Source organism: Cydia strobilella, chromosome 17, assembly GCF_947568885.1.
Source record: "Cydia strobilella chromosome 17, ilCydStro3.1, whole genome shotgun sequence".
Classification (NCBI taxonomy): Eukaryota; Metazoa; Arthropoda; class Insecta; order Lepidoptera; family Tortricidae; genus Cydia; species Cydia strobilella.
This window is the reverse complement of record NC_086057.1, coordinates 16,402,246-16,416,653: the sequence shown is the minus strand read 5'-3', so window position 1 is coordinate 16,416,653 and position 14,408 is coordinate 16,402,246. Positions and strand designations below refer to the sequence as shown.

The window sequence follows — 14,408 nt, the reverse complement described above, 5'->3', positions numbered from 1 at the left end:
AGTACATTGTAATGCACATTCAGTCTTACGAGGTCACACGTCGGCACAAAGCAGAGACATTTAGCTAAAAATTAGGAACAAGCGTCAAATTTTATTATATTAGCAATAAAATAGTCTGTTAAATCTAAATTACCTTTCATTTTCGACTTTTTTAATCTGTCTATTAATCATTTATGTTTGTTGAAAAGAAACAAAAACAGAGCATTTCAAGTTTTTTGAATTAATACAAAAAACCATACAAGAATTGACAAATTATGACAGACCCAACAGGGCATAAATGATTTGAAAAACACGTGTAACTATTTGTGTTATTTTTGTTCATGCAATTTTTCTTGTTGTGTTTTCGGGGGAGCCTTACCCCTAGAGAACGCGTCCCCGGGTGGCGGATAGGGGCGTAAGCGGGGCTGGAGGGAAATAAAATACCTCCCGCGGACCAAACAGGCCGGAGAAGGAAACTTCGTCAACAATACTTCCCCCCAGTCTAGGCTGCTTGGACATCTTCTGAGTTAAGGCTGGACTGGGTGCTGTGCGTGGGCTGGAGCGCACAGAAATGCGGCGGCGGATGAGCTTCACGGAGCCAACGGCGGCGTTATGGCCCTCCAGGAAGGCCACAGTCTTGGCGTCAGGTGGCAACCGGCCGGAAAACACATAGCCAAACAAAAACCTCTCCAATACCATGAAAGTACACCAAAAATTAAATGCTATAAAAGTTAGGGCGTCCCCCGTAAGCGACGGTCAGAGGCTATCAAATGCGAATGGAAATGCTAAGGCGTACCCTGTAAGCGACGGCAGACACTGCGCAAATAAACTGCGCATAGCTACATGGAATATTGGTTCCCTGACCGGACGTAGCCAAGAACTGGCGGAAACCTTACAAAGAAGAAATATCAATATTTGCTGCATCCAAGAACTGAAGTGGAAAGGCTGTAAATCCCGTGACATTGGTAGGGGTTACCAACTTATATACAACGGAACGACAACTAAGAGAAATGGCATTGTCCTGGACAGTACACTTAAGCAGAGATTGATTAACGTAAACAGAATTAGCGACAGGCTGATGTGCATCAAACTAGCCCTGTATAATGGCCCTGCATGGAACATCATTTCCGTATATGCCCCACAGATGGGCTGTAATACAAGCGAAAAGGAGGAGTTTTGGGATGACCTGGGTGATCTCCTGCAATCTCTGCCCAAGGGGGAGGGACGACTGGTAGCTGGCGATCTTAATGGCCATGTGGGACACAAAGCACCACCAAATTCAAATATTCACGGCAACTATGGCTACGGGACCGTAAATAGCCAAGGCACCACCATAATGGAGTTGGCGACCCAGTTCGATCTTCCTATAGTGAACACGTATTTTAAGAAAAGGGAAGAACATTTGGTCACGTACAAGAGTGGAGGAAAGCATTCCCAAATAGACTACTTCCTCTGCGATAGATCTTTTTTGAAATACGTAAAGGACTGCAAGGTTATCCCTGGCGAACCTCTTACTACGCAGCACAGAATTTTGGTAGCCTGCCTCACTTTGCCGAAGTGGTTCGTTAAGCAAAAAGCGCAAAAAAGCCAGCCACGAATAAAATGGCAAGAGCTGTCTAAACCCGTAGGCGATATAGTTAACAGTAAAATAGTAGAATACCTAAAGAACGATATAAGCGAGGCTCCTAACAGCGCTACCACAATTTGGCAAAATTTTCACAATTTCTGCACCGGTACTGCTAAAACCCACCTGGGAATGTCGAAAGGCATACTAAAAACACATAAAGACCCAAAATGGTGGGACGATAACGTAAGAAAAACACTTGTAGAGAAAAAACATGCATTTAAAGTCTGGCAGAACACGGGGTTGGACTGCGACAGAGTTACATATAAAATCCTTAAGAAAAAGGTGAAGAAAGTGGTAGCTACCACAAAAGCCAGTGCCCAAAATAACTTTTACAAAAAACTTGAAGATGCTGCAACCGGAACTGAGATATTCAAGCTAGCTAAATACCGTAACAATGTCACTAAAGATATTAAACACAACAAATATATCAAGGACAACTCTGGAAAGCTATTGACCTCCGACGGGGATATAAATGGTAGATGGTTTGAGTATTATCACCAATTGCTTAACGAAGAATTTCCACATAACAAGCTTACGCCACTTTTACCCATCTTGGGACCTGTCCAAGATATATCAGTGACGGAAACTAAGATCGCCCTGACCAAAATGAAGAACAATAAAGCTACCGGACCCGACGAAATACCAATAGAAGTGTGGACAAAAGACGGGGTTAGCAGGAGTACAGTGGCTTACGATGCTATTTAACACAACATTTCTTAGCAAACACATACCAGACATGTGGAGATCCAGCAATCTCGTACCATTCTACAAGAATAAGGGAGATGTGGCAAACTGCGGTAATTATCGAGGCATTAAACTCACTTCGCATACCTTGAAACTGTATGAAGGTATACTCGTTAACCGACTTAAGAAACTGATTAATATAACACCGAACCAATGCGGATTCAGTAGCGGAGTGAGCACAATAGACGCAATCCATACGGTCAAGATCTTAATCGAGAAATACAAATCCAAGAAACAGGATCTACACATGGTATTTATTGATCTTGAAAAGGCCTTCGACCGAGTGCCACGAGAACTCATTTGGCAGGCATTAAGAGCGCAAAACATCCCAGAACATTATATAGAGGTAATACAGGACCTGTATCAGAACATAACGACCCGAGTCGTAAGCCCTGCAGGCGTCACGGGTGACTTTGAAGTTAAAGTCGGTGTGCACCAGGGCTCAGCACTAAGCCCCCTACTGTTTAACATAGTCATGGACTATTTAACTAGGGATTTACAGAAACCCGCACCATGGACACTGTTATATGCGGATGACATAGTCTTAATTGCCGAGTCCCTCCAGGACCTACAAGCTGAATTAAATGAGTGGGTAACAGCTTTAGAAACACAGGGACTTAGAATCAGTCGGGAGAAAACCGAATATATGTTCTGCCACCTAACAAAAACAAGGCTAAATACCACTGCACCGCCGTGTATCGAAGGAGTCCCACTCAAGCAGATGGAGTCGTTTAAATATCTGGGATCTATAGTGTCACCGCAGACTACCGCAGAAAAGGACATCCAGCACCGAATCTCATCAGCCTGGCTTCAGTGGCGATCACTCTCTGGTGTTTTGTGTGATCCCCGAATACCTGTAAGAACTAAAGGTCAGATTTATAAACAAGCCGTAAGGCCTGCGTTATTATATGGATCGGAATGCTGGGGTTTAAGGAAAGCTGACGAGAAAAAACTTCACACCACCGAGATGAAGATGCTACGTTGGGCGGGCGGCGTCACAAGACTTGACAGAGTTAGAAACACCTATGTCCGAGGAACTTTTAAGGTTGCTAGCATTAGCGACAAATTGGCGGAAGGCCGCCTACGCTGGTATGGCCACGTCATGAGGCGTGACGAGAGCGGTATTAAACATAAGGGAGGGTAACCGAGGCCGAGGACGACCCCCCACAACTTGGAGCAGCACCGTTGAAGGAGACATGGAATGGAGGCAGCAGGCATAGATAAAAGTATGACAGCAGACCGCATAAAGTGGCGTAATGGTATAAGGAGGGCCGACCCCAACTAGAGATGGGAATAATAATGGCCAGGAAGAAGAAGAAGTATTTGCATGCAAGTATTTATTGCTATAAAATATAGTGTATTATGTTTATTACCAGTTTATTGTTCAGCTTATTGGTAAAAACATTTAATTTTTTACAAACGTATACAAAATAACAAATACTAGTTACAAATGCTAGCATTGTAAAATTAGTTTATTTTAGCAAAGCCAACGCGTACTAATAAATTAAATTAGCTAACTAGATTTCCTCCTCCACTCGACCCTGTCGTGGAGGAAACGAGGGGAGGCCTTTGCCCAGCAGTGGGACACTAAATTAGGCTAGTAAAAAAAAAACTAGATTTAATAAAAAATTTACATCAACCAGCACACCATAATAACTCAACATTGGAATTAAAAATAGCATAACGCTTGCGCGCCCGTCTGTACACGCATAGCGCGGCCTATTTACCCACTAGAGCTTTTGTGCACCATTGTACGGCACAATTAATGGTACACCTATTATTATCTGCCTTGAATGAAGTGCTTGGCTTGAGTCGTACGAATATTCTATGGGTTAAAAAGGTCATGTTAGGAAAATAACGATTATAAACTTGATGTTTTGATGATAAATCAAGGTAGCAATGCAAGGTAACAATATAGTGCCTACACCAATTCATGGGATTAGTTGCTATGCGAACAGGCTCTCGTGAGCCGTAGCCGGGATAACGCGAGGAATATGATGATGATGAGCTGAACTGCCAACCATCTATGTGCTGAGGATGGGAATGTTGTCGCGTAGGGTGATGGCGAGAAGAAGCGGTAGGGATTAATCCAAACAATTCCTCGAAGCACTCCCCACAGACATGAGATAGAAAATGCAGAGCGACGCTACAAATAATTTTTGGCAAATGGCTCACTTAGCTACTTCTGCTGACCGTATAATACAAATAAAAAATGCAGTGTATGCATAGGTAGAAAACTTCCCCTCCCCTCCCCAACCCCTCCCCACCCCTCCCCTCCCCAACTCCCCTCCCCAACAAACTGTCTTGCAGTTTGGCAGAATAAGAAAATGTAAAATAGGGTTTATTTCGCCAGAATAAATGATTTATTTATTTTTTAGTAAAGCCCCTCTTACAAAGACGTATACTTTACAAAGAAGTACGCTTTACAAAGAAAGTACACTTTACAAAAACGCATATTATACGACGACCATAATATAAGTTAATGTAGATTAGTCTAGCATAATTAATTTATAATGTAATTTCAAATTATGAGAATATAAATATAAATCTAAATCTATAGTATAATAATTGAATTAGAAGTAGTAACGAAGTAGTATCATTGTACTCTTTTTTGTACAAAAAACCATTATAAAATTATTTTACAATTAGGAAAACTTAAGTAGAAAGGCGAACTTATCCCTTTGAGGGATTTCTTCCAATTAACCTTTGAGTAGATGAGAGGAGAAAAAATTAAGGATAAGAGGAGTATTAATTATTAGTGGACAAGATTAATCAATAATTACAATTCTTGGCTATGTAAATAATATAAGTGTTTTTGTAAACTTAATAATAAACCAGCTTCTGCTCACGACTTTATCTGCGTTGAATTAATATTTCCACCACTTCCACGGTCAATTCCACCCCCTTCATTTCACCCCCTTAAGTGATGATTTCCGTGATAAATACTATCCTATGTCCTATTCCGAGATTCAGCCTATGTTCCTACAAAATTACAGATGTATAGGTAGGCAGAGTTACGTTTGTACTTTTATAATTTTAGTATAAATTAAAAACATAGGTTTAGGTTTTTAAAGGGTCGGCAACGCGCGTGCAATATCTCTGGTGTTGCAGGCGTTCATAGGCTACGGTAACTGCTTACCATCAGGCGGGCCGTATGCTTGATTGCCACCGACGTGGTATAAAAAAAAAAACATAAACTTAAAATTTTCACCTATAATTAGTTTACCTGTCGGATGACGCTTTAGCCCCTCTATCATAGTCACCCCTTTATGCAAATCTCTACCGATTACTTATCTTAAATCAACAAACGAATGCTGTCTGATTGTTTCCAATTTCGCCCCAGTTTCATATTGCGTAATCGGGTGCGGTACCTAATAGTTTAGTTAAGTTTAGTTTATAGTTAATTAAGTTTAAAGGGTTTAAGAGGAGGCTAACATAAAATTGTAGTTTATATTTTGTTTTTTTTTACGTTTCTTTCAAGGGAAACGTCATAAAAAAAATATCGGCCAAGTGCGAGTCGGGCTCGCGCACCGAGGGTTCCGTACTTTTTAGTATTTGTTGTTATAGCGACAACAGAAATACATCATCTGTGAAAATTTCAACTGTCTAGCTATCACGGTTCATGAGATACAACCTGGTGACAGACGGACAGACGGACAGCGGAGTCTTAGTAATAGGGTTTTTACCCTTTGGGTACGGAACCCTAAAAAAATAGAAACTAGAATACATTAGCCAGGGCAGACTTCAACCAAAACCTTAAAAGATTAGAGAGCTTGATAGAAGAAAATCACGAAAATATGTCTAATTTTCTGTCTGTCACCAGGCTGTATCTCATGAACCGTGATAACTAGACAGTTGAAATTTTTCACAGATGATGTATTTCTGTTGCCGCTATAACAACAAATACTAAAAACAGAATAATATAAATATTTAAATGGGGCTCCCATACAATAAACGTGATTTTTTTTTGCTGTTTTTTCCGTAATGGTACGGAACCCTTCGTGCGCGAGTCCGACTCGCACTTGACCGGTTTTTATGTTATAGCCTGTCAAAGAACTTTGTCAGTAGAAAAAGGCGCGACATTCAAATTTTTCTATTTTTCAGAAAAAATTTAATGTCGCGCCTCGGTTTGTTGTTTCAAATACAAAAGTAAGACACAGTGGAACAAATCGGTCGACGGGCGTCGTTTGTCACCTGATCTACGGGATCAGTGGGATCAACACAAACACCTCGTGATAGAGACGGGTTCAAGTCTTAAGTTCACAGCTTTAAAGGCATTTACCTACACATTATTGTATTATGCATAACTCGTTTGCGTCTCTCAAGTAGACATAGCAAAGTTTAAAAAATCCAAAAAAAATTGTATGCTTTACTCTTACAAGTGAGATACCTACCGATCAAGTCGAACAACGTAATAATTACTAGATACGAGAACAATAAATTGTTACGCCATGTGTATTAAGATATTCAATCATTTACCAGAGCAATTAAGAGAACTACCCCTCAAAAAATTAAGGCAAAAACTATTTACTTGGCTGGTACAAAAATGCTTTTATAGTACCACTGAATATTTTAATAATGTGAGCATGTAACATAGATTAGTTTAGCGAGTAATCTAAAAATGTAAAATTTGCATGACTTATTTAAGTCTAGATATATGGACCTGTATATACTATATCTCTACCTAAGATCTGTAAGTACTATATCTATTGCAAATAAAGATTTATGATTATGATTATGATTATGAATACAAGATCTAATAGATACGTTATAGTTTAGTTCTCAACTAGTTAATCTTTTGCAGTTCGATTCGAGAAACCAATTGTCATTTCATACTACAATTATTATGACGTTTTGGGATATCCATTGGATGTCCAAGTAATACCTATCTTAAGCAAATCTTAAAGAGATCGTTCATGAGGACATTCGGAATCGCGGAAATGTCAAATTTGACATGACTTTCTTAAATATCTCGTTATCGTTTCTGTTTCATAATATCTAGTCGATATCTAGATCATTGTTCGAATTGGCCCGCTACCTACATTTTTGCAGTAGGTAGGTTCCTTGAGGCTCAAATAAAATAAAAAAACCTACGAGTACCTATGTTGTTAACTGTTTTAGTCTACAGAATAGGGCTTTTTCTAAAATGGTTTTAGTAACAGTTTTACTAAAACTTTTAAAGCTTACAGCTTATAAGGATTTAGCTTTTATTGTAATGAAATACTCACGTTAGTTACATAAAAATCCCGAAATACCGGAGTATCGGATTGATTTTTACGATATTTCAATCGCGGAATTGAAGAGAATCAACATCGGAAATCTGGTATTAAAAGTTACATTTTATTAAAAAATGGAGAAATTTAGTGTAACGAAAACAAAAATTATGAGAAAAAAAGAAGACTGCGTTTGGAACAAAAAATATTGATTAATATAAGTAAATACATTTTTCACCTCAGCAGCTCGAACAAGCCTACTTTCGTCACTCCCTGGAGTGAGGAAAGTGCGACTTTCCTCACTCCAGAGAGTGAAACAATGTAGCTTTTTAATTTAGTGAAGGCCATGAACTTCATACTTCATACTTTTATTACATTTTTTTACACCGTACGGTACGGTACGGTGCGGTACGGTGCGTTGCGGTGCGGTAAGGTACGGTACGGTACGGTACGGTACGGTACGGTAAGGTACGGTACGGTACGGTACGGTACGGTACGGTACGGTAAGGTACGGTACGGTACGGTACGGTACGGTCCGGTCCGGTCCGGTCCGGTCCGGTCTCGTCTCGTCTCGCCTCGTCTCGTCTCGTCTCGTCTCGTCTCGTCTCGTCTCGTCTCGTATCGTATCGTATCGTATCGTATCGTATCGTATCGTATCGTATCTTATCGTATCGTACATATTATAATACTTTTTTTTCTGTTTATTCTGTGTAATTCGAAATACATTTTAACCTTTAATATGTTCTCACTACTGAGGTGAAAAATTATGTGTGCAACACGAGAGCAAAGTTATTTTACATCTCGTGTTTTTGAGTCCCTCGCTACGCTCAAGATTCTACCTTAGAATCACTCGCTTCGCTCGTGATTCAATTATAGAATCTTTCGCTTTCTCGGGACTCAAAATATACACTCGCAAGAAAAACCAACTTTCCTCTCTTGTTGCACAAATAACTATTGTGTAATATGCCAATGGGCCATTTTTATTGACTTTTTGAACGATGTTACTTTAAAAAGAGATTTTAAATGGAGGTATTGAGAATCACCGATATTATCTTCTCTCTTGCGGCACATATGCACCACTTCGTCTCCAAACTATCTCAACGGGCACCGCCCCAGGGCTGTCACTGCCGATAAATTATCCCAGTTATTTATATGACGCCTTTCAGGTGCGACGGCCCGGAAAGGAAGAATGCGTGAGTTACTACAGGCCAACAATGAAGACATTCCTAATACATATATTTAAGTTGAGGGGAATATGCCAGTTATGTTAGTTTTCGGGAAGAATGGGCTTATTCTGAGATAAAATTAATGGGGTCATGACCCTACGCTGATCAGGCGATTTTATGTTTTTAGGGTTCCGTAGCCAAAATGGAAAAAATGGAATCCTTATTAGGTCCATCATGTCCGTCAGCCATCTGTCCATATGTCACAGGCAGTTAAGTCGAAAACAATATAATCTATATTTTAATGAAATATACGTCTGTTCTAAATCCCATACAAAAATAGACATAATGCCAACGTGAACACTTGTCACGCTTTCGACTGAAATTTACAGTAGGATTTCTGATGTTTTTGCTTCACCAAAAACCGATTAGTAATAAATCTAATATTTTGTACACAATTTCCGAGAAACTAACTCATTGTTAGTTTGAGTTTGTGTTCGAACCCACACGTGCAGAGCTTGTCCTTTGTTGACAAATAAATTATTAATATTACGAGTATGATATAGATAATGTGTATAGCCATAGCCAACATGCCAATCCGTAGCGAACGAAACGCAAATATCTTTGTCGCACTAATATGGAAGAGTGATAGAGAGACACAAAGAGTTTCGTTATCGTAATAGCGCAAGCGATTTTCACCTTGGATAGGAACTTAGGACTTTTACTGAAAAAAATTAAATATACCTACCTAAAGTTCTCAATGTTATCTTAACGTAATATATATTTTCAACGTTGTCAAAGAAGATATTACACTACTACCGCAAAATACATAATACGTCTGATATCTTCTTTGATATAATAATATAGGAGTATATTATTTTGGTACTGTAAGTAGGTATATTTCGTTTTTATATTCAGGTACTTAATATAAATATGTGATAAAGAATTATTATTATTTTTTATTTGAAACTAGCTTTTGCCCGCGACTTCGTCTGCGTGGAATTAGTAATTTGGGTACCTTAATTCCTAAACAAATCTTCTTTTTAATCCATCCTTTTTCACCCCCAAATTGGTCCACACTATACATTTCCACCCCATTTTTTACACCCGTAAGGGATGATTTCGGGGATAAAAGTTATTCTATATCATTTCCCACAGCTCAAACTATCCCCATATTAAGTTTCATTTAAATCGGTTCAGCGGTTATTGATTCCCCATACAAATTTCCACCCCCCTTTTCACTCCGTGGATAAACAGTATCCTATGTCCCTCCCCGGGACTCAAACTATCTGTGTACCAAATTTCAACTAAATCGGTTCAGCGGTTTAAGCGTGAAGAGGTAACACACAGACAGACAGACAGACTTTCGCATTTATAATATTAGTATGGATTGATTTTCATTCTTGAAACTTCTTGGTAATTTACAGCAACTAGAAGTTACATATTTAATTTAATTAATTTATGACTGACTGATTTATCGATGTTTAAATTTCTCAAACTGTCGATTATGCCACGAACAGTCCTATGTCTGATTATGATGTACCTGAGCATGTTAAAATGTACTTTTCGTAATGCTTTCATTACGAAATCACATTTATACTTACCTTATAAAACTTACCGTTGCAAGCTCCACTCAAATGCTTTATTTGCATTCGCAGCGTCCACTCGAGAATTCTTTACATTTCAAGTAGTCATAATCACAAATATGTACACAATTCTACACCTTATGCTATTGACATACAATACAAAACTGTGTAGATATTTATGGGGAACACCGTGAGTTCTGAAAGGGTTAAGTCCCATGAATATTTGTGTACGTTTTAGTTATTTAAAGTAGGTAATACATAGCGAACATTGCGACTTAACTAAGTACATTTGTATGAGAAGTTTAACATTTTAGCTGACGGACTAAAGAGGTTACAATTTTGTTACTAGTAAGTAGGGGAGACCGGGGTGATCGAAAACAGGTAAATTGAAATGACGTCAAATTTGCGGTACTGATAATAGTCTGAGGCAAGTACGCTTATTGAGGGACCAGCCGACGGAGGGACCCGCTACGCATCGTTTTTCTAGCTGGATAAATTGTTAAAGATGTCTCAAAATTGCCGTTGTTTCAACTTATACTTCTGTTTCAATCTCACCTCCATACATTAATTTAAGAAAATTCATTTCTGTGTTTGTTTTTACCTTTTTAGGGTTCCGTACCTCAAAAGGAAAAAAACGGAACCCTTATAGGATCACTCGTGCGTCTGTCTGTCTGTCTGTCTGTCCGTCTGTCACAGCCTATTTTCTCCGAAACTAATGGACCAATTAAGTTGAAATTTGGTATACATATGTAAGTTTGTGACCCAAAGACGAACATGTAACATAAACAAATGAATTTTAAACATGGGGGCCACTTTTGGGGGGTAAATAAGAAAATTAAAAAATAAAGTTTTTCAAACCATATCGTGTTATATATCAAATGAAAGAGCTCATTGTGAGAATCTCAAATATTTTTCTTTTTATAATTTTGGGATAAACAATTTAGAAGCTATTCAAGAAAATAGGCAAAAAATTACAAATCCCCCCCTTTTACTCCGAAACTACTGGGTCTCAAATTTTGAAAAAAATACACAATAGATCTTTACCTAAAGATTACAGGAAAACCTATTAGAAATTGCAGTCAAGCGTGAGTCGGACTTAATTACTTAGTTTTTGATCCGACTCCTACGGGTTTTTTAAAGACATTTCACTCACGTTTCACATAAAACATACATTGTCTAAATTGTGTGATGTACGGAACCCTTGGAACGCGAGTCCGACTCGCACTTGGCCGGTTTTTCTTATTATTATTTGCTATTGATTTATGATAATTACTCTCAGAGCATCTCGTCAGCTCTTATGATGATATAATTTGTCTCTTAATAAATCACGGCATGTTCAGATCATTCTGACCACCTTGCCCGCTTCTATTGACTGTACCTTGGCCCGCAGGAAAGTGCAGTGCAGCTAATTCTTCCTCGTAGGGCCATTAAAATAGCGATAAGCCGGAGTCGAACAAGTCGCATACGAACAGCCTGATTACTGGATACTGGGGGCTATTCTGTAGCCGCACAGTATTTAAATGCTTACTGAGAAATGTCCAAAGATTTAGTAATGTTATTTTTCATTTCTCATGCTCTGAAAGAGGGTCATTGTTGTTCTAAAAGGTATGCAGAAAATGATACATGTCTGCACTAGAGCATTTTAAGTTCGAAGTACGATTTTTTTAATTTTTTTACGATAAGCAATTGAAATTTGAGTTTAAATGGATTTGTTATACAATTTCCATTCTGATATTTGACTCTCCATTCCATAAATAACAATACTTTTGTCTGAATTGTTAATTGAAAGTACTCTCAAGAAATACTATAGAAATGTATACTTAGTCATGTTTTGGGAAGAACACATGCATTTTACTTTCCTCTTATTCAAAATGAAAAGTAGAGTGTTTAACTCGGGTGAAAGGCATCATTTCTGCCTCGGACTATTGGCGCGCTCACTGCGTTCGAGCGCCAAAATACCTCGGCAGGGATGAATGCCTTTCATCCCTTGGTTAACAATCTACTATTACCTATTATGATATATTTTAATTCTCTGTCGAAAAGTAATAATAAAAGCTTGTCGAATTGGCTCCGGGCTCAATAAATAAATATTATAGGACAATCTTACACATACCGTCCTAACTCAGGCTTGTGTTGTGAGTAAAAGACGACGATATGTATAATTGAATTTAACCTGTTGTGAGACATACTAACATTAAATCATTTAGGATTCAGGAGACCTAGGCTCTCCGAAACATGTTGCGCGAGTGACTAAAACAAGTGAGTCTAAACCGTAAAATGATTTAACGATATGTATACAATATAATGAAAATACTTATACCTAGATACACGTAGAAAACATCTATAACTCAGGAACAAATATTTGTGATTAACACACGAAATGTCCTTACCAGCGTTCGAACCCGAGATTTTAAGCAATAGGTACTCAGCATAGCTAGTTCTATTTATATGACAATCTTGCTAAATCTAACTTTGCACCTTGCAAACATACACCCATACACTGTAGTACGTTCAATAGTTTGTAATCTACAACTAGCCCGTAGAGGGCGCTGCGGCCTCTGACTTTGCAACTTCGGCTAAGGTCAGCTTAGCACATTGCTAATACATGGGACTCATTCTGAATATGTAACAAACAAAAGTGGCCCGTGACAGACATTTTATTATTTATGTTAATAAAAAGGTAGGTAAATCATACTTCTATAAAACGAAGTACTATTTTGGTTTCAGAACCATCTGCTCTTGTGTCGGATTCGGCAGTTTGCCCCGAAACCTCCGAAAGACGACGCGTTTCAGCCACTTCAGGCCGTTCCATCGGTTTGCCGCTGTCACTGTCACATTTCGCAAGAAAGAACGGGAAAGATCATGCGCGCCAAGTGTCAATTTTGATCGAATTTTGTCGATTTTTATTTATTTTAAAAACGTTACCTTACAATATCGAAATTCGAAAGCTATGAAATTACTATTTAAGTTAAGATTGTTTTTCCTTCTTTTTTTTGTTTATAGTATCACATAATACATAACCGACTAAAGTTTGATTAAAAGTCCGAGTTAGAGGTTACTTTGGGAATTAATTGTATCGAGCGAAGTGTCATAATTCGTGTATCGGAAGCTATGTTGTTAAAGATAATATAGTCAAAAACTACATATATTTTTTCCACGTCTACGAATATCAACGCCTCTTAGAAAAACATGATCATAGAAGGAGATTTTTCGCCTTCTGACTCAGGAAACCGCCTTCAGCCAGAAGTCGGCGCACTCGAAGGTCCCCTGCCGCGGTCGCGGCACGCGCACCTCAAAACGTACTATTGATTTTTCCCACAGTTTTGGTTCTCATTACTTTTTTACTCTGACTTAAAATCACTACAAAAATATCGGCCGTTTCGTAATAGCCTCCCTGGTAAGTATCTAATGAATAATGAGCGAGGCGAGGAGCTCTCGATGGTAACACATTGTTATTGCTGGTAGTCAGACGAAGTCTACAGGCTCATATTTTACAGCTGTTTGGCTGCCGCATTTTATTCTGTAGGCATATATATTATTAGGGTTCCGTACCCAAAGGGTAAAAACGGGACCCTATTACTAAGACTCGGCTGTCCGTCTGTCCGTCTGTCCGTCACCAGGCTGTATCTCATAAACCGTGATAGCTAGACAGTTGAATATTTCACAGATGATGTATTTCTGTTGCCGCTAAAACAACAAATACAAAAAAGTACGGAACTCTCGGTGCGCGAGTCTGACTCGCACTTGACCGGTTTTTTTATGCCATAGGAGGTGAATGTTAAGGATGAATGTTGATGGACGGAGAGCGAATGGTAGACCCAAAAAACGATGGATGGATTGTGTGAAAGAGGATATGATAAAGAAAGGAGTGTGCCGAAAGATAGAGGAGAATGTAAGAGAAAAACATGGTGTGCCGACCCCACATAAAGTGGGATAAGGGCAGGAAGAAGAAGAAGAGGAGGTAAATGAGCAGACGATTTGCCTTATGGTAAGCAATTACCGACGCCTATAGACAATTTCAACACCATAATTATTGCAAGTGCGTTGACGGCCTTTAAGATTGGAGTACGCCCATTTATTGATGATTTGAAGGTTG

General features: G+C 38.8%; 1 protein-coding gene across 1 annotated transcript; it reads left to right on the top strand.

Moving 5' to 3' along the window:
- Window positions 1–676: 676 nt before the first annotated feature.
- Window positions 677–2,311, top strand: LOC134749119 (craniofacial development protein 2-like). The gene has a single exon (XM_063684023.1). It carries the CDS (start codon window positions 677–679, stop codon window positions 2,309–2,311), a length of 1,635 nt encoding a protein of 544 aa, XP_063540093.1.
- Window positions 2,312–14,408: the final 12,097 nt, after the last annotated feature.